At 31.9% G+C, this 22,030-nt stretch overlaps 3 protein-coding genes and 1 non-coding gene across 4 annotated transcripts; 3 read left to right on the top strand and 1 right to left on the bottom strand.

Moving 5' to 3' along the window:
- Positions 1-5,156: 5,156 nt before the first annotated feature.
- LOC123922035 lies at positions 5,157-9,511 on the top strand. Its single transcript, XM_045974780.1, has 4 exons — positions 5,157-5,559; positions 8,080-8,141; positions 8,328-9,020; positions 9,106-9,511. Exons 1-4 carry the CDS (start codon positions 5,157-5,159, stop codon positions 9,256-9,258), a joined length of 1,311 nt encoding a protein of 436 aa, XP_045830736.1. The 3' UTR covers positions 9,259-9,511.
- Positions 9,355-9,427, bottom strand: TRNAA-AGC. Its single transcript has one exon. It is a non-coding gene; the product is annotated as a tRNA-Ala (tRNA).
- Positions 9,512-12,329: 2,818 nt separating the features above from the next.
- On the top strand, positions 12,330-14,141 carry LOC123922034. The gene is made up of 3 exons (XM_045974779.1): positions 12,330-13,025; positions 13,156-13,929; positions 14,019-14,141. Exons 1-3 carry the CDS (start codon positions 12,372-12,374, stop codon positions 14,139-14,141), a joined length of 1,551 nt encoding a protein of 516 aa, XP_045830735.1. The 5' UTR covers positions 12,330-12,371.
- On the top strand, positions 13,604-17,474 carry LOC123921177. Its single transcript, XM_045973607.1, has 4 exons — positions 13,604-13,929; positions 14,019-15,671; positions 16,153-16,911; positions 17,038-17,474. The coding sequence occupies exons 2-4, from the start codon at positions 14,994-14,996 to the stop codon at positions 17,161-17,163; spliced, it is 1,563 nt and encodes a 520-aa protein (XP_045829563.1). The 5' UTR covers positions 13,604-13,929; positions 14,019-14,993; the 3' UTR covers positions 17,164-17,474.
- The last annotated feature ends 4,556 nt before the right edge of the window (positions 17,475-22,030 follow it).

Raw genomic sequence — 22,030 nt, 5'->3', positions numbered from 1 at the left:
GTGATATTGTACTAAGTTCTTTTTAATTTTTTTTGTTTGACTAATTTTTTTTGGTACTAAGTTCAATGTTTAATTTCTTGGTTTCAGGTGAAATATTGTCGACCTTTTATGCAAGTGCAGCTGAAGCTGTGATTTCTTAGTAACCTGTCTTGCTGCTACTTTCTTTTTGATCCCTTCGTGGTGTCACTGTGATGTGCTTGGATAGATTTTATATTCTGATTGCTTAGCATGATGCGTTTTTATGAACATGTATTTTTAGTCCAAATTCATTTTTTGATTTGTGTAATTTTTTTCCCCTACTTTTTTCCATCATACCAAATAGACCCATAGCTTTCGTATATATGATTTTTCAAATATATCTTTATTGTCTTTATATTTATTTTCTTTTATCAAATTATGTGAAGTTTTGATTTTTATATATTCTATTGCGTTTTATTTCAGATCGAGGGACGAAGTAAGTAAAAATGGTAACTCATACAAAGAAGAGCCACGTTATGAAGCATTGCAAAAGGCTTTGAGATAATGAGATGTTTAGATTTAGTGTATAAGAAGTAGATTGCAAACTATTTTGTTAAGTCATTTTTTTTTTTGTTGTTAAGATAGTGTTTTTTTTTCTTTGGCACATTGTTAGTAGTGTTTTTTCCATTAAGTATTTGTATTCATAATATATTTCTCATTTATCATGTAATTTTTTTATGTATGGCTTAAAAAAAATTATTTTTCGTGACGGGGGCACAAAATATTTCTTTGGCTTATATGTTTTTATGTGGTTAAGATTAAAAGTTGTATTTTAACTTACCATCTCCAAATTTCGCAACTTTTATGTACAATTATTATATGGAGAATGTTAACATGTGCATATATGGCACATGTTAAGGTAGTAAAAATACAAATTATGTCTTAAAATTTGCGCATTTTAACTTTTTAAACATTAAATTTCTTATATCATTAAATATTAAATTTCTATATTAAGATACCTTATCATATGCCCTATATGCACATGTTAACAAGACCCTTATTATATTTTTTGTGCTAGCTTTCTCTTGGCAACTTCTTTATGATCGAGTCCCGATGAAGGAAAATCTTTTGTTGAGAGGTATCATTAATCATGATATGGGTGGTAATTGTGTGTGGTGTGATGATTCGCCGGAAACTTCGAGACATTTATTAATGCATTGTAAAGTGGCCCATGTTGTTTGGTATATGCAATCTTCAAGTGGTTAGGGGTGTTGATTGTGATGCCGCCAAAATTTTTCTATCTTTTTGATTGTTTTGGAGAAGCGGCCTTATCTAAAAAGTCAAGAAAAGGTTTTAGATTGGTGTGGCATTCGGTGCTTTGGTCGATTTGGAAAGCGAGGAACAAGAAGGTTTTTAATAATATTGTGATGGAGCCTTTAGATATTATAAAGGAGGTGAAAGTGACTTCGTGGAAATGGAGTTTGGAGAGATTAAAGATTTCTCCGTGTCTTTTTTATGAATGGAATCGAGAGCCCGACTTTTATTGTTGATAGTTTTTTAGACATAGTGTTTTGATGTTGGCTGTCTGGTTGGTGGGGGGAGGCGTTTTTGCCTCTGTTTTAGAGTGAAAATCCTCCCTTTCTTAGTTTGTTTTTATTTTGTTTGCCCTCTCTTGGTACTTCTTGTGTCTTGACTGTTGATTAATAAATCTTTTGCTATTCAAAAAAAATATTATCTTTTTTCAGCTGTCATACACAAAATCATGGCTGGAATTGGTTATTAGTATACTAAAATTATTCAAAACTTGCCCAAAGAAGCTATTAAAATTAGCGTTGATGAGTTTACAAGAGGTAGACAAAAATGAATTTCAATGCCTTCAAATTGTTGCTTAAACAAGCTATTAATCTTTAAGTAAAATTTGAGAAAGAAAATTCTCGATGTTAATGTAAAAATACAGTTCTTGACTCAGATTTTTGACACAAGTATCCTTTTTATTATTAAAATACTATAATTACCTTATACACAATTTATAACTCTAATACAAGTTGTTATATATTTTTTTTTTGGGTCCATTGTTATAAAAATTATTCTAATTAGCTAAAATTTATTATAACGGACACAGACACTTCTTAGATTAGGCGTGTCCGTGTCGGACACGTGTCGGTGTCCGTGTCCGGCACCGACACTTATGATTACACTAAATTATGTCATTTTTCCAAAATTTTATCGGTGTCGACGTGTCAGTGTCCGTGTCGTGTCCGGTGTCTGTGTTTCATAGGCAGAGCCAAAAATATTGTCTTTCCTATCTCTCCAGCTATAAATATTGTCTTTGATTAAGAATTTATTTCACAATGATTGCTTTTATTTTCCAGATTTGTTCATCAATTTGAGAGATGACCAGAGGTAAAGATTATCATATTTCTTCTTCTTTTTTTTGGGCACATATTATCATATTTCTTCTAATATATTAATATGGGGATCCATTTTAATTTTGTAATTTATCATGTGATTTATATTTCTACTCATATATTAATACGAAAATCTATTTTTTCAAAATTTATACGTGGCCTATAATTCAACATATACAACAATATGGGCCTATTTTTTTATTGTAATTTCTACGGGAATATATATTTTTAATTAGGCATTAATACGAATGATTTGTTTTTATAATTTTTACTTAGTTCTATATTTTTACTCATATATTAATACAGAGATCTATTTATTTTATAATTTTTACGGAATCTATATTTTAAGTCATATATTAATAGGGAGACTATTTATTTTAAAAAAATTCAACGGGAACCTATATTTATGTTTAAATATTAATACGGGAATCATTTTTTTTTTTTGTTATTTGTATTGTAGTCTATATTTCTACCCATATATTGATACTAGAGATGACAATTTGACCCATACCCAGTGGCCTTTTGACGAAACCTCAAAATAATTTGAGAGATGACGAGAGATAAAGATTATCATATTTCTTCTAATATATTATACGAGGATCTATTTTAATTTTGTAATTTATACTGTGGTTTATATTTCTATTCATATATTAATACGAAAGTCTATTTTTTTAAAATTTCTACGTGGCCTATATTTCAACATATACATCAATATGAAGATTATTTTTTATTGTAATTTCTACGGGAACATATATTTTTCCGGGAAATCTCAAAACATCTTTTATATATCCCATAGAAAAATTAATTTCCATCAACTTTATATTTCTTTTAGTGGAGAATAATATAAACAACAACTACGATACATATTTCCTTTAAGGGATCATTGTAAAACCTAAAACGTTTTTAAGAGACCAACGAAGTAATTAAGCCTAAAAAAAATGAAAAAAAAAATGGTACAAACCGTGCCACACATAGCTCTCAACCCCAAACAATTCAAAGTGTTGGTATTTCATAAGGTAAAAGCATAGTCAGAGCATTCACAATGGAGCAACTCATCTTTGAGTACTTAACTGGGCCCCATATGTACACATTACTTATTTATAATTTTTTATTAATAGTACCTAATAGGTACTCAATCCCTCCAACTCAACACATCTTAAAAAGTTCTAAATTGGGCCCACTAATAACACATTTCTCCAATAACATTACATTATTATAAATGGGTCCCACAAAAATTATATAAGTACTACTTCTTATTGTAGAACTAGTACCTAATAAGTACTCATTTATATTTTGCTCCAATGGTGGTACCTATTAGGTACTAGTACTTAAAAAATAAGTACTCACCATTGGAGATGGTCTCAAAACCTTTAAGTTTCACCACCACCAAAGTGTTGGCATTTGGGCCCATCTAAGGTTTTATCTATTTAGAAGTAAGTATAAATGTAATGTGTTGAACACAAATCAAACAATTGAATGAAAATGAATGAATTTAATTTTAGGAGAATGTTAACATGTGCATACATGACACATGTTAAGGTAGTAAAAATAGAAATTATGCCTTAAAATTTGTGCATTTTAACTTTTCAAGCATTAAATGTCTTGTATCATTAAATGTTAAATTTCTATATTAAGATACCTTATCATGTGCCCTATATGCACATGTTAACAAGACCCTTATTTGTTTTCTAGGTTTAGCTTAGTTGTAGCTTGGTAGAGCTTATTCAAGTCTTCTCTTGATAATCGGAGATTCAAAAAAAAAAAAAAAAAATAGACCACACTGTTTTGGTGTTCAATTACTCCCTTTGTTTCATATTATAACCAAAATAAAAATTTATCCGAGTACTTATTAAGAAGTAGTAAAACAAAATAATTTGAAGTATGATTTTGATTTTTTATGTTTTTCTTGAAATAAGTTTTATAGTAAAAAGGAATTTTTTATTAATGAAATAAATATTATGAAAAGATATAAAAAGAATTTTATTGATTTTGGTTATTGATTATGAGGAAAAAAAGAGATATAATAAATTAAATGCAATTTGTATGAAATTTCATGAAAATGAGAAAAATGAGTTTTTTTTTTCTTATAAATTGAGGCAAATGCTAACGAGTGCCCCAGACACTCTTTAAAACCTTAAATACAATAGTAAGTATTTTATAGAATTTTTTTGAGAATGCATAAAGTCAGCGTATCAAAAATTGCAGTATTTAATTTTTTGAATAAAAAATTTCTTTAAATGAAATGCTTAAAAAGTGTCGGGGAAACTCGTAGCAAGACCCATAATTTGAAATAAAAGAATGATTTTTTTTACTTACTAGACGGAGGAATTATATCAGCAGCATAAATAATAAATAAAAGCAGTTGGAATTTGAATCGCTGTTTGAATTGAGATTAATGAATGGTAATTAATCACAATGTCATAGGGACATGTAGTAAGTTGTACGACATTGAAAATTGAGAAATTTTCCAAAGAACCCACCTTATGGATGACTGTACTCAACAAAAACTCAAACGATTAATTTTCTTTTATTTTAATTTTTTTTTCTAATATTCCCTCCGGTCTTTTTTATAAGAAACTTTTAACTTTTCAAGTTCGTTCAATAATTAATTTATTTGGTTTATACTATAAACTAAATACATTGGTCAAACAATGTACCAAAAAAATTGACTGTTTCTTATAAAAAGTACTGTAGAGAGTAGTAAAAATCAAATACTACTATAAATCACACAGCGTCATCCAAAATTCCAACGCATTTTCAATTTAAGTTTCTACAACTTCCTTCCATTCCATGGCTTCTCAACAACAACAACAACAAGAGACCAAAACGATTCCCCTCAAAGTCTTAATTGACAAACACAGCAACAAAGTTGTTTTTGTCAAAGCAACCAAGGACTTTGTTGACACTCTTTTCAGCTTCCTATCTCTTCCACTTGCCACTATCGTTCGCCTTTTAGCCGCCACTGAAAATAACAATGAGCAGCAACTAAAACAACAATCAGAATCATCACCATTTCTTGGAAACATCAAAAACCTCTACCAAACTGTTGAAAACCTCAACTCAAACGATGTTTGGAACAACCATGTTTGCAAACATATGTTGCTGAATCCCAAGAATCCATGTGAATCACTATGCATGGATTTGTTCTTGAATATTGATGATACTGAACCATCAACTAAGTTTTATGGCTGTGGTTTTTGTAAAAAAATCACTAATTATCGATGTTAGAATCAAGTATACAAAATAAGAAAATAACAAAGTGACGGCTAGGGTTTCATAGAATTACATTACAATGGCTTAGAATACAATGAGTTGTCTTAGGAATATATAAAAAACATAAATAAACTAAATTACTATTATGCCCAAAGCCCAATTACAACCAAAAGCCCATTACATTATTAAATCACTAATATATTATCTTAACATCTCCCCGCAAACTCACAATGCCTTGACATGAAGCATTGAGAGTTTGTCAAACAAGACATCAAACCAAAACAACTAACATAGAACAGCAACCAAACTGAGTTGACATCATTGAAAATGCAACAAGAAACGTCCAAACAAAACCAAGTCAAACCAAACTTATCCGGTCCAAACTAAACCAAATCAAATTGTACTAATCCAAACCAATCAAGCAAAATCAAATCAATCTAAACCAACATAGAGAAGAACCAGAATACCAAACAGAAGAATCGGTCAATAGAAAGAGAAGCAACCAAAATAGAAGAAAAGACGGAGGGGAGCAATCCAACATAAGATAAATCATTAGAGAGGAGCAATCAAACAAAAGAAATCAACAGGAGAGACAATCAACATAATTCAGACCAAAGACTCATTAGGGAGAAGCAGACAGAAGAAATCATCGAGGGGGAACAATCAGACAAAAGATCAGCAGAGAGATGCAATCAGACATAAGAAATCAATTGGGAGAAGTGTAATCAAACAGAAGAAACCAACAGAGGGAGAAAGAAGCATTCAAACAGAAGATTCAATAGAGAGACAATCAAAGAGAAGAAACCAAATTGTGAGCACTTAACTCACCAAACAATCAAATTGTGAGCAATATTTTAACTCACCAAACCAAACAAATTGTGAGCACTATTGTGACTCACCAAACAACCAAATTGTGAGTACTAGACCCACCAAATAACCAAATTATGAGCAATTGACTCACCAAATGTGAGTATTACCTCACCAAACAAACAAATTGTGAGCAATATTTTAACTCACCAATTCATTCAAACAAATCTCCAAATTAATGGAACCAAACAAACGAAACTAAATTAAACCGAACCAAATCAAGTCATACAAACCAACATAGACCGAATCAAACAATAAACAAAGAGAGAGAGAACCAAAACCAAAAGCCAAACCAGATTGCAAAGTAATGGATCGCGTCGCACAACTTGCTGAACTTCCAAGATGCTTGACATTTCCACAAAACACTCTTACTGCATACATGCATTGCTTCACAAAACTCCAAGCTTAAGTACCCCCAAATCAGCACATGCAGACAAAACCACCGATCATAGCACTTGGTATCCAACCTATGACTATCATCAAGCACCTTATGAACAAACTCAAATCCCATATCTCCCTCGCAACAACAACACCTCATTCCGATTGGTACTCTCCAGCAAAAGAAAAAAAAATCTAACAATAACACTATTTAAGAAACTCACATCACACTATATTCCTACTCTGACAACATGCCGTAACGGAAGAATTTTTTTCTTTTCTTTTTCTTATAATTAACAATCAACCAGCAGACATAAAACAACATCGATCATACCAGACCTTAACTCAAAATCGACAAAACCACTTAGTTACCAAGAGAACTAACCAGAACACTAATCACCATACTTGCCAATTAGCAAATTGCAAAAGACTTTAAATATATATAGTGGCCTTTAAATTCCACCGAGAGTCTTCCATTCCACCGCCGTATGCGTTTTTCTTCTTTCTTATTGAAAACACACAATTAGCCAAACAAACCAAGCTGCCAAAGCTTTACGTCAGGACTAGGAGAACAAATCCAACAATTTTGTTTCACAAAAGCCTTGCGTGTACCAAGCTTTTCCTAAAACAAATGCTTTTCAGGTAGCGCTACTTCACAATTTAATTTCAAAGCCACAAGTACAAAACAACGTCAAACAGAAATTTCAGATCCCACAGACAGAGTTTTCTTTCCAAAACCGATACTTATTTCTTTTCGCAGCGGAGACACAACAAATAAAATCAATAATCAAATACATTCATTCCCAAACTTTTGGGAACACAACAACGGAAGCGGCGACGAACGATTCAAGGCGGATCAAACCTTGCTCTAGATACCATGTTAGAATCAAGTATACAAAATAAGAAAATAACAAAGTGACGGCTAGGGTTTCATAGAATTACATTACAATGGCTTAGAATACAATGAGTTGTCTTAGGAATATATAAAAAACATAAATAAACTAAATTACTATTATGCCCAAAGCCCAATTACAACCAAAAGCCCATTACATTATTAAATCACTAATATATTATCTTAACAATCGAAACCTTGCTTGCACATGTGGAAAACCTGCTAATAGAGAGATTAAGAATTACGATTCTAATGCTCGAAATGGGTCCTTTGTTAGAGAAAGTGGACAAATGTTTCTGGTGTCTGATAATTTGAAGATTGTGTCAAGTAATTCCTTGATGACTTACATGCAGATTTTGATAGAATCAGGGATTTCAATATCGACTCAACTAGAGGAAGTCACACACAACATTGGCAAACATGAGGTAACGGTGTTCTGTTGTTTTTTATTTGATGTGCTTCCAACTTGCTTTTTTTTTTTTGACAAATCCAACTATTATATTTTACTTTCCTTAATAATTGTGAACTTTTTTTTTTTGCTTATAATATGAGACAGAAGGAGTACTTGATATTGCTTATTTTAACCTTTTGTGTTTTAACATATTGTATAGATATTGAACCTCCTCAAGTATTCCTTAACCTCTCATGAGCCTCTCACAAATACACTTTTGGCAAGTAGCTCAAAAATCAAAGAAAACCCACCTAACAAATCTGCATCAGCAGTCAAAGTGATGCCCTGCACTAGTGATAGAAGTAAAATGGATATTAAGATATTGCAAAGTAAATCTCAGAAAAAGATAATCACTGCAGAAGCCGATGGAGATTTTGTTGACTTCATTTTTAACTTCCTTACCATGCCATTAGGGTCTATTGTAAAGCTTTTGGGATGTAACACTTTTGCTGGATGTGTTGGTAATTTGTACAAGAGTTTGGAAAACTTGGACCCAACATCTGTGTTACTCAATCCTGGTATAGCACCACAGTTTGGTTGTCCAAACCAGCCCCTCAATATTCCTCATCTACAACCACCATCAATTGCATATTATTATAATTGTTTCCATAACGGTCGTGATTATCCGGGAGGGTTGATTTCTAAGTCGGGATATTTTGGTTATCCATCAGCACATTTACTCGACCCAAAAGAAGGTGCTGTGGGATTTGTGAAGAGAGCAACATTATATGGTGTAGGAGATGATTTAAAAGTAAAACCACTTGCTGCTAACTCTTTCCTTCCATATTTAAATGAATTAAGCGTTCCTCTTGATGATCTTGAAGTGAAGGTGATAAGCTTTGGTGAAACTGAGGTAAGCTGGAGGATTATTTTGTCAATGAATTTTTAATCTTTTATGGATTTTTTAACCTCTTTGATTCTATTTACTTGTGGTGTAGGCTTTGAGGTTCCTTGGTGCATTCTTGACATCAAAATTTACCTTGACTAGTGGACTGCAAGACATTATCGGTGTACCTAGACAAGAATCAACTCTTTTGAAAGTGCCTAAACAAGAAACAACTATTTTGGAAGTACCTAAACAAGAATCTTAATGTGAAGATATTTCAAAGGAGCCTGAATTGTCAATCAGTTCCAATTTCAGCTTTGTATTTTCAAAAATAAGTAAAAAATTATGCTTTTTAATTACTTGGAGATGCGGGGTATCGATCCCCGTACCTCTCGCATGCTAAGCGAGCGCTCTACCATCTGAGCTACATCCCCATGTTTTTGGTTTTCTTTTCTATTTCGATTACTTAATTGGATTGTGGTCCTTTCTATTTCTACTACTTAATTGGATTGTAGTTTTATGAACTGAAGTGATTCTTAATTTTATTGTGGTTTTTCTATTTCATTGAAATATGAAGTTGTATCTTGTTCTATATTACTCGTAGTTTTACTAGTAGAGCAATGCTTTATAAGGCTTCAAGGAGTAGTAAATTATATTATTCTTTTATATTACTCCCTCCGTCCAATTGTAAATGACATATTTTTTTAATTTGATTTGTCTCAAAATAAATGACTTATAAATCTTTCAAAGTTATTTTTTTCAATTTTACTCTTTATGTGGGACCTTGTTCATGTGTGGCATACTCGGCCAATTTAATCATTAATATTAGTAATGAAAAAGGTAAGAACAGTTTAGTAATTGTACAACTCTCTCTCTTTTATTTATGCACTTTTCTTAAAGTGTGTGAAATAATCAAATAGGTGGACGGAGGGAGTATTATTATTATTAGTAAATTTCAATGTGGAATACTAATGATCCAATGTGCAATATTGCTTTATAAGGCTTCAAGGAGGAACAATTACTCCCTCTGTGCTAAAGCAATTCTCCTTATTGATTGTTGACATTTATTTTGACGTATTTTTTTACTAATGTATAAAGACAATTATTAGCAAATAAGAATTTTGTTTGATTTGTTTCAATGAATATTTTCACAATATTAAATTTTTATAATTTTTCATGAAAGAAAACTAAAGATATTAATAATACAAATTATGCATTGGTAGTATGCATAAGGGCCATTGTTTTGGGACGGAGGTAGTATATTCTTCCACATTGAATTGCTTGAAATTCACTATCCGTAACCCATTCATCACCAGAAGAATTGAGAAATTAATGAATGGTAATTAATCACAATAGCATAGGGACATGTAGTAGTAGATTAGTAGTAGTAGTACTTTGAAAGTTGCGAGATTTTCCAAATAACTCATCTTATGTGTGACTGTACTCAACAGAATACTCAAACTAAACAAATCAAGATAAAGTCATCCAATATTCCAATGCTTTTAAGATTGTACCAAGTTCCTTGGCGACTTCCATGCAGCTGTTGATGGAATTGGGGTATTCAGACTTGACTCAACTAGAGGAAATCAAACACAACATTGGAAAGCAGAGGTAAAATTGTTGTTTTTGCACCTGGATTCACTGCTGTTGTAACTCACACAGTTTGCCGTAGTAGTGAATTTCAACAATCCATTTGTGATTCAACCGTTTTGATTAATTTGAAGAACTTTCAAAAGGAGCCTGCATTATCAATCAGTTGCAGTTTCTGCTTTTGTTTCTGACAATTGCTAGAAGATCTTGGACCTCTGTAATATCTGTATTACAGATTCTGTAGTTTCTCCTTTTGCCTACTGTTTCTACTACTTAATTAGATTGCGGCTTTATCTCTTTTGAAATACCTAGATTAAAGAAAGCTTCAAAATAGAGCATTTTAGCCTTGTTAACACCTAGAATTTCTGGACATCCAATTCCGCCAAAGACCAGCGAGGAAAATAGATGTAAACTGTCTAGTGCCGAACAAAATAATATACTCAATAGCATACGTTTGAGAGAGTGCCAAATCTTTGAAGCAAAAATACAGCCCCTTAATGGATAACAGTTTTGTCATGATTTAACAGGTTGGAATTCTCATTCTTCTATGATGGAGCATATAAAATGTTGGGATAGATTGGTGACCAATACACCAAATGAAGAACTTTTTGTTCACTGAACTTGATCTGTAAATACTAAATACCATCAACATCAAGATCACCAACCCATATGAACATGTCTGGAATTTCACTGTTTCTGAAATATATGTGTTAAGAGTAATTAGATGCCAATCATTATCAACATATACATCCATAATCTTCATTTGAGTATCATGTATAGCCACATAGTCCCTACTCCATATTCTGGCATACTCAACCACATTTTGTTAACATCACTATGTAAGTCCCTCACCATCTTACCAGTTACCATACATAGGGTATATATTTGGCTTCTCTAGATGATCGGCAAGCAAATGTACGTCAAGCTACGTTGCCTAGGTACCAAGTACCGGCACAAAATATAACATTTTTAGAAAAACTAAGGTACAAGTATATATATATATAAATTAAATTGTTAAAACAAATAATTAAAAAGACCACACTTTTTGTAACAAAAAAAAAAGAAAAAGACCACACTTTATATGTAATTCAAATGACAACTAAACATCAAATTAAAATTAAAAAGCAATTTTCTTAAATAGCGTCACCTCTAGTTCAGGTTCATTGATGGAAAGACTAGCAACTTCATGATTATTAACTCCATCAAATATATCTCATTCATCTCCACCAATATCTTATATTTTTTGTTGCTCCTTCATTATAAGTTTTACTTTTTTTTTGAACCATTATAAGTTTTACTTATTCTTGAGAAAAATCGGAAAAAATTTGTGTTTTTTGTGAGTGGCATTTAACAAATTGAGTCGACGTAAAATTCAAGTTTAACAACCTTGTGAGCAGAACAATACCGTTTTGCTGCTCTTGTACTAGCTAGTACTACTAGCATAAATAAAAGTAGTAGGGATTTGGATCGACTAATTTTTTAATGAAGAATTGAGAAATTAATGAGTGGCAATTAATTAATCATAGTTGGCATAGGGACATGTAGTAGTAAGAATTTGAAAGTGAAGAGACTTTCCAAAGAACCCACCTTATGGATGACTGTACGATCAGCAGAATACAGACGCTGGTTCATATTTCTTTTATTTATTGTTTATGTAATGTAATATGACGGTTTATATTTTGATTTCTAATAGTAAAAACCAAATACTTCTATAAATCACACACTAATCCAATATTCCAGTGCATTTCAATTTCAAGTCTTTTCTATTGAGTACTACAACTTGCTGCCATGGCTTCTCAACAACAAAACTCCAAGACGATTCCCCTCAAAGTCTTAGTGGACAAAAACAGCAACAAAGTTGTTTTTGTGGAAGCAACAGAAGACTTTGTTGAAACTATCGTCAGCTTCCTATCTCTTCCACTTCCCACTATTGTTCGACTTTTAGCCACCGCTACCAACAACAACAGTGACCAACAATCAGAATCATCACCATTCCTTGGCAATATCAAAAACCTCTACCAAAGTGTTCAAAACATAAACTCAAATGATATTTGGAGCAGCCCTGCATGCAAACAAATGTTGTTGCGTCCCAGGAACCCGTGGGAATCACTGTTGAAGGAGTTGTTCTTGAATATTGATGATACTGAATCAATAGAGTTTTTTGTGTGTGATTCTTGTTACAAGTTTACTACTTTTCAAAACCTTAAATGCACCTGTGGGAAGCTCCCAAATAGAAAGCCAAGGAATTTGGATTCTGAAGGTCAGGGCAATAATGCTAAAAATGGAGTCTTTCTTAGACGAAGTGGAACAATGTTTCTGGTGTCTGATAATTTGAAGATTTTGCCAAGTTCCAAGGTGAATTCTTTAATGATGTTGGTTGAATCAGGGTGTTCAAACTTGACTCAACTAGAGGAAGTCACACACAACATTGACAAGCAGGAGGTAATTAATGGTTTTGTGTTGTTTTTGTTTGATGTTGTATTGTATCTATCTTGGGACAATTATTTTTGCAAGATACTGAACCTACTCAAGTGGGTCTTTCTTACCATTTGTGTATTAACATTTTTTTCAGATACTGAACCTACTCAAGTATACCTTAACCTCTCATGAGCCTCTCACAAATACAATTTTGGCAAGTAGCTCCAAAATCAAAGATGGCCCGCCTAACCAATCTGAATCATCTGTTAGAGTAATGCCTTCCCCAAGTGACGGCAGTAAAATGAATATTAAGGTAGTGCAAAGTAAATCTCAGAACAAAATAATCACTATAGAAGACAATGGAGATTTTGTTGACTTCATTTTTAGCTTCCTTACCATGCCATTAGGGTCCATTGTAAAGCTTTTGGGAGCCAACTCTTTTGCTGGATCTGGATGTGTTGGTAATTTGTACAAGAGTGTGGAGAACTTGGACCCTACATCTGTCTTACTCAATCCTGGTATAGGACCACAGTTGGGTTGGCCAAACCAGCCCGTCAACATTCCCCATTTACAACCACCATCCACTAGAGGTTCATATTACTATGGCACTGGAACACCAAAGCGAGAGAGGGATCGTAATTATTGTGATCTTTATCGAACAATAGAAGTAACGGTTAAGGGAGGAGTGATTTCTAAGTCAAAGGGATCAATTTATAATGCAAAAACCTTGATTGCACTTGACCCTAGACTCTTCAACAGTTCAGAAGAAGGTGTTGTGGGATTCATGAAGAGAACAACATTTTATGGTGTAGGAGATAATCTAGAAGTGAAACCACTTTCTGCTAATTTTTGCCTTTCATATCTGAAAGAATTAAGCCTTCCTATTGATGATCTTGAAGTGAAGGTGATACCCATCGGTGAAACTGAGGTAAGGTGGCTAACATTTTATCGTTGAATTTATAATCGTTTATGGATGTTTTTAACATCTTAATTTGATTCCCTTTACTTGTGGTGTAGGCTTTGAGGTTCCTTGGAGCATTCTTGACATCAAAATTTACCTTGACCAATGGACTGCAAGACTTTTTGAATGTGACTGAACAAGAATCAACTATTTTGAAAGTCCCTAAACAAGAATCTTAGTTTGAAAAATAGCTAGAAATGTTGCAGTTTCAGCTTGTGTTTCAACAATAGCTAGAAATCTTGTTTTGTGGTTTTCCTTTCTGTTTCTACTACTCAATTGGATTGTGGTTTTTCTATTTAATTAATTTTATGAACTGGATTCAAGAAATTCTTAACTTGATTGTGGTTTTTATAATGTTCTGTTATACTATTGTTATTAGTATTCAACATTTCACTATTATTTTCTTTTGCATTTTCCAGGTTAAAGAAAGAACTATTCTTATATGCTCACATGATCAAATATAATTTTTTGGTCACACTCATAAAATTTGAATTTTTTATTCTATTCATTTAATTATTTCATAAATAATCAACAATTATGTGAGTGTGACTATATGATCACGTGACCATCAAAGTCTTACTCTCAAAGAAAACCTCTATAATGTTAGCAACAAAAATTAACCCTCCACCACTATAACTTCTTTTGCATCGGTTTGATTCACTTTATTCTCATCTTGCTCGATCATAACCATTGAACAAAAGCACAATGGAATCAATGCCCATTGTGGCACTGCCTTTTCTTAAAGTAGGAATCACACTTTAAGGTGTGTTTATTTTCTTTAATAAAATTTTATATTCCTTTTCTTAAAGTACAGTACGAGCCTCTCCTTGTTTGCCACGTGCCATACTGTTTTCATTGTTTACTCACTCAGCTCCACCTTTCCTCAATATACAATCAATCAACCCAACCCAAAAATTTTGAGAGACATATCAAAGAACATGCCTCATATATAGTAAATCAGAGTCATCCAATATTTCTATGCTTTTCAATTCTAAGGTTTTTTTTTTGGTTGAGTCCTACAACGTGCTCCCATGGCTTCTGAAAAACAACAACAACAAGATGATGATAAAAGAACAATTCCCCTGAAAATCTTAGTGGACAAACAAAGAAACAAAGTTATATTTGTGGAATCAACAAAGGAATTTGTTGACACTCTCTTCAGCTTCCTATCTCTTCCACTTGGCACCATCGTTCGTCTTCTATCCACCAAAAACAATAACAATGACAAACAATCATCAGATTCATTCCCATTTCTTGACAGCATCCAAAACCTCTACCAAAGTGTCCAAAACCTCAACTCAGACCATATTTGGAACAACCCTGTCTGCAAACAAATGTTGTTGCATCCTAAGAATCCATGTGAATCACTGTGCATGAAGTTGTTCTTGAATATTGATGATACCGAACCATCAAATAAGATTTTTGTGTGTGATTCTTGTAAGAAGTTCACTACTTTTCAAAATCTTAATTGTACGTGTGGAAAACCAACTAGACAACCTCAGAATTTGGATTCTGAGGGTGATCAGGAGAGTAGTACTAGTGTGGAAAGTGGGGTGTTTGTCAGAGATGATGGATTAATGTTTATGGTGTTTGATGATTTAAAGATTGTACCAAGTTCCTTGGTGACTTCCATGCAGCTGTTGATAGAACTGGGGTATCCAGACTTGACTCAACTGGAGGAAATCAGACGCAACATTGGAAAGCAGGAGGTAATGGTGTTGTTTTTGAGTTAAAATTCTCTCCATTTATTTATTTATTTATTTTTGTCCAGTAGGTTACCGGCTAGACTCTCATATATTTAAATGTGGAGAAATGTTGAATCCGGGGTTCGAACCCCGGCCACTCTAAAGGAAATTATAGTCTAGATACATTCATTTTACAATAAATCAAAAAAGCAAAAATTTTCTTATACATAGGACCGGAGGGAGTATTGTATTTTCTTTTAAACTTTTTTAATTTCATATTTAGCAGGCATAGTTGATAACATAAAGTTAAGCATGTGTTATTATGTATAATTAGAAGAAATAAGACACACTTTACTAGTTTTGCATGTGAATGGAAAAAACATCACTATATATAGGAGAAATCTTTGGAGGAGATGTCTTTCATTCACATGGTTCCATACCACTAATTTGGCTAGTTCTTATATTGTTATTCTTACCAATTGTGTTTTACTAACATCTTATACAGATATTGAACCTCCTCAAGTATACCTTAACCTCTCATGAACCTCTCACAAATACACTTTTGGCAAGTAGCTCCAAGAATAAAGACAACCCACCTAACCAATCTGCATCAACTTTTAAAGCATCACCTTGCACTAGTACCACTAGTAAAATGGATATTAAGGTAGTGCAAAGTAAATCTAAGGAAAAAATAATCATTGCAGAAGCTAATGGAGATTTTGTTAATTTCATATTTAGCTTCCTTACTATGCCATTAGGGTCCATTGTAAATCTTTTTGATGGTAACTCTCTTACTGGATGCGTTGGTAATTTGTACAAGAGTGTGGAGAAATTGGATTCTTCATTGTGTACCGACTCACACTCTGTGTTACTAAATCCTGGTATAGCACCACAGTTTGGCTGTCCAAACCAGCCTCTCAACATTCCTCATGTAGAAGACCCTACTTATTATTATGGTACAGAGAGGTTATCTTTAAATGATGGTTTTTTTTATATTATAAAAGAAAAGATAGAGGGAGGAGTGATTTCTAAGACAGAGGGATCAATTTATGATGCAAAACTCTTGACTGCACTGGATCCTAAATCCCCCAACAGGTTAAAAGAAGGTGTTGTGGGATTTGTGAAGAGAGCAACATTATTTAGTGTTGGAGATGATCTAAAAGTAAAACCACTTTCTGCTAATTCCTGCTTTTCATATTTGAAAGAGTTACGCCTTTCCCTTGACGACATTGAAGTGAAGGTGATAAGCATTGGTGAAGCTGAGGTAAGGTGGCTACTGTCTACTTTGAAAGTTAGCATGAGTTTTTATTTTGAAACAGAGTTGCATATACTAAATTTGTCATTTTATTTGTTTTTTAAACTTCTGATTGCCTTTACATTTGTGGTGCAGGCTTTGAGCCTGCTTGCAGCTTCATTGACATCAAAATTTACCTTGACTGATGTACTCGGAGACCAGTTGAATGTGCCTAACCAAGAATCAACTTCTTTGAAAGTTCCTAAACAAGAACCAACTTGACATCAAAGTAAACACAAAGTAGTTGGTTAATTTGAAGATCTTTCAAAAGGAGTTTTCATTATCAATCAGTTGCAGTTTCAGTTTATGCTTCCGACAATAGTTAGAAGATCTTGAACCTTGGGTTTTTTTTAATATCTGTAGTTTGTACTTTTGCTTTCTGTTTCTACTACTTAATTGGATTGCTGTTTTTTCTATTTTGTTTTGTGAACTTGTGTTGTGAAATTCTTAATTGAATTGTAGTTTTTCTATTCCATGGATTCTTATATATATATATATATATGTGTGTTTTTCCTATTCCATGGATTCTACTACACTATGGCTTGGCTTTATCTCAAACAATTTCAAGCTTTGGGACAAATATAACTTTTTCAAGCTTCTGAATTCTATTTTCAAGTTCAGTTGTCAAGTTTATTGTAAAATGACCAACACTTTCCCCATTTATGTCATGGACATCATTTCACCAAAAATGAACTCTTGATTGCATCCAGCTATTTCACCAAAAACATAATAACATATTTTTCACTAAACTAATAAATTCTGTCTTTTTATTTGTATACTAGTCCCACACCCGTGCGATGCACAGGTGTTATGTGAAATTTTATATTATAATGTTGAAAAATTATTCGTATAAATTGTAATAATAAGTATTATAAAATGAAAATTATAATAATAATAATAATAATAATAATAATAATAATAATAATACAAAAGTGATGTACTTATCACTTCCTCCAACCAATATATATACCTATATGTATAGAGAATGAGTACAGACCATCAAAATTGAATGAAATATTTTTTTATTTTTTTTGTGGGGTGCGCCAGCCAATGCAATAGTGCAACGCATAGGCGACACACTAAAATTGAATGAAATACGATAATGATAATGATTATTATATATTTCAATCCCATAACCTAACTTTTTGCATAACATTCACTCTTCTCTAAAATTATAATGTAATTAAGTCAATAATGTATACACTCTTCGTATTTTTTTGTGTGACTAAATTATAAACTCTTTGTTGTTTCTATGAAAACGGTTAACATTTAAATGAGATAAATGTTGAAAGAGAATCCAACTATGTTCATCTTCATTGTCACTAAGAAATATTATAATAATGTAGAAAAGTGTAACATCTTGTGACATCAATTTTTGGATAATTGGAGCGGTATAATTCAATAATAATGTAGAAAATTGTAACATCTTGTGACATCAATTTTTGGATAATTGGAGAATCATAATTCTTTATTATTTATTATGAGATTGATATAATATAAAAACAAAAAAAATAGAGATGAGAATGATATAATATAAGGAAGTGATGTGAAAACAAAAAAAAAATAGAGATGAAAATTATATAATATAAGGAAGTGATGTGGCATTATTGTGTGATTTAATTGGATGTAAATGGGTGATGTGGATTAGGGTTAAGATGGATAGTAGGAGAACTATCTAGGAATTATATATATAGATTTGGGACCGAGGGAGTATTAGATACTAGTGGTAGATATTTATTTTACAATATATTAGACTAAATTAAAACATGAAGACCATAATAATATTTATTTATTATTTTTTTTAATCAATTTATTTAAAAATACATATTATAATCCAATATAAGACTTCTCAGACATCTTCACTCGACTATTTCAGTGCCTACAAAAAAAAATGAATATGTAAATATCTCCGATAAAATATGAAAATTATTAAAACAAAATATATTCAAATAAATTAAAGGATATAAGGATGATTTGGTAGTTAAGAACTAAGTATAAATGAGTTTCGATTTCCAACCTCATCAAAACTAACAATACTAATTATTAACATCGATCATTTTAAAAAATAAAATGCTAGGCGTATCATTGAGAACGGTTGCGATAGCTCGTGTGTTTGCAGGCTCTATGTTCACCTTTGGGCCTTATCTCTTGTTGTTAATAAAAAAATTAAAAATAAAATAATCTTATTAATTTCAACTTTATTTTTTATTTTTTTTTACATTTAACGGCAAAATTGACATCACATTTATTTCTACTAGCAGACTCAGACAGGCGCGTTCCGCGCCTACATGTGTCAATAAGAAAAATTAGAATCAAAGTTAATCCCGAAGGTGCAAGAAATTTGTACTCCCTCCGTTCCAAAATATAAGCAAAAATGAGTCAAAGTAATGTGATGTATGTGGTTCACAATTAGGTTCAAATATATTCACTTATGTTGACCAAATTTTGCTTATATTTTGGGACGGAGGAAGTATACTAAAATGATCTTACCTTCAAACAATGAGAGATTTACCTTCAAACACTAAAAGGATCGTATCACAATATATAACCGGGCTAATGCTACGGTGGACCACCTTCACAAGTGGTCCATCGTGGACAAGTAATCTACCGAATATGAATTTTACGAAATTCACTGTTGGATTGAAAGTTTATATCGTATAGATCATCCATAAAATTTTTAAAATTTTTTGAAAATCATTTGATATGTTATTGAGACCCATCAAGATTTATGTTGTTTAATAAACCGTTAATCTTGACGTGTCTCAATAACATATCAAATGATTTTCAATTTTTCTAAATTTTTCTATTGATGATCTATATGATATAAACTTTCAATCCAACGGTGGATTTTGTAAAATTCGTATTCGTTATAATGTTATTCATGACTGGTCCACCATGAACCACTTACCACTTGATGAAGTGGTCCATATTAGAATTTACCTATATAACCTACCCTGTCCACCATGAACCACTTACCACTTGATGAAGTGGTCCATATTAGAATTTACCTATATAACCTACCCTGATTATAGAAAACTGTACTAGAACATCTGCCATCAAACCTTGACTAAACCTCTATTGCTATTTCAAAATGACTTAAACACCCTTAAGCCTTTGAGGATCTTATAAAGTTATAATTATAATTATAACTGGTTATTTTAATAAATAAAGGAAATATATAGTGATTAGAGTACCAACATTATTATAATGTACAAATATTATGATACGCTATAAGAAGTAACATAAAAATATTTCTATGCTTACTCACATTCACAAAAAAAATCAACGCATATTTTACGTCGAGGATGCAAGCAAAATTGTTTTGGACAATCAGTCCAATGGTTGCAAGGAATAAAACCTAGGGGTGTCAAATAAGATCAAAAGAAATGTTACTAAAAAGATGATGAAATATTGTATATAAGATATAGAAGAAAATTTGAACTAGTTTGAAAAATTACTTACCGCCGTCAATTACAAAAACAAATAGAGAAAAAAAGATAATCAAAGAATAAACTATTTTGTGAATTTGAGCCATATTTCTTCTCTATATAACTCATCAACAAAAGAAAACTTTTTAATGCAAAAGTTTCGAGCTTTATTAACTTTAAATATATAATTTTTATAGTCCATACGAGATGCAAGAAGCTATTGTATAATAATAAAAAATAAAAAAAACTATTTGTAAAAATGGAATTATATATTGTTAGATGTCTTTAAAGTACATCAATGGTCATATTTATCTCCTTTAACTCATTCTTTTTGTTTATTAAATTTCAATATATTTTATTTTATATTTCTTTTAACCTTTCATGATACACAAGAAAGAAAATATATATATATATATATCTTATAAACAACTAGACTCCGACCCGTGCAATGCACAGGTTGTTATACTATCATATACAACATTTATAAAACATAAAATAATGTTTATATAAAATATTTTATAATTCTACACATAGATTTATTTTAATTCTGTCCTAAACATTATTTTATTTAAGATGTGTAGAATTATAAAATGTTTTATATAAACATTATTTTATGTTTTATAAATATTGAATATGATAGTATAACAAACAGTCAGAGTCTAGTAAATCTGAAATTAAACACAATAATAAGAATTCAAAATAGAGTCCATAATACATCTACAATGGAGAGACAAGTGCTTGTGTGCTTATTGGCTAATAATTTTTCGGTGCAAGAGATTACAACATTTCGACATATCAATTATTCTTTATTTATTAATAAGAAATCTCATTTATATATAGCCAAAATTCTATTGCAACAGAGTGCATATATTAACATCAAATTTGAGTGCTAATAGAATTAGCCATTGGAAGAATCCAACAATTACACACGTCTAATGTTAGACTAATCATCGCTTAAGCTTCCACCCAAATATTCATTTAAAAATTAAAAAAAATTCAATTTAAAACAAATCAGATAATATAATTTATAATGTTTTTTATTTGACCAAATTAAAAATAAAATTAAAAACCCTAAATTCCAAATTCTACCTATTGTTCGTCTCCATCTTCTTGTTTTCCGGACGAAAACGATGCAATGAAATTGAAAAATCATCAATTTCTCCTTTTCTTCGAATCCTAAGATTTCTCTGTACTGCTATTTTCACTCTCTGGGGGCAAGAGGTTGTCAAATATTCATAGGGGATGTTGTATTACTGGTAGTCTTATACCATGCGTACAAGAATTGCAAATTGGTTCACTCGGAAACTTGTCCATCGGAAACTTGTTCGGGCGAGCCCCAATCAGTCCCGAATCTTGCAAGATGTCTAGAGCATATTTTCTTTGAGACATGAAGATGCCTTTTTTGGAACGAGAAAATTCAATGCCCAAAAAATATTTCAAATCCCCAAGGTCTTTGATACGAAAGTGTTTGAGAAGGAACTCTTTAAGACGTTTCATTTCTTCAAGATCATTCCCTGTAAGAAGTATGTCATCAACATAAATGAGGACAGCTGTGAATGAAGTACCTTGAGGCTTGGTGAAGAGAGAGTAGTCAGCCTTTGATTGTTGGTAACCGGCCTTTTGAATGGCCTTAGAGAAAGTAGAGAACCAGTTCCTTGACG

Source organism: Trifolium pratense, linkage group LG4 (genome assembly GCF_020283565.1).
Source record: "Trifolium pratense cultivar HEN17-A07 linkage group LG4, ARS_RC_1.1, whole genome shotgun sequence".
Taxonomy (NCBI): Eukaryota; Viridiplantae; Streptophyta; class Magnoliopsida; order Fabales; family Fabaceae; genus Trifolium; species Trifolium pratense.
This window is presented reverse-complemented; position numbering and strand designations above follow the sequence as displayed.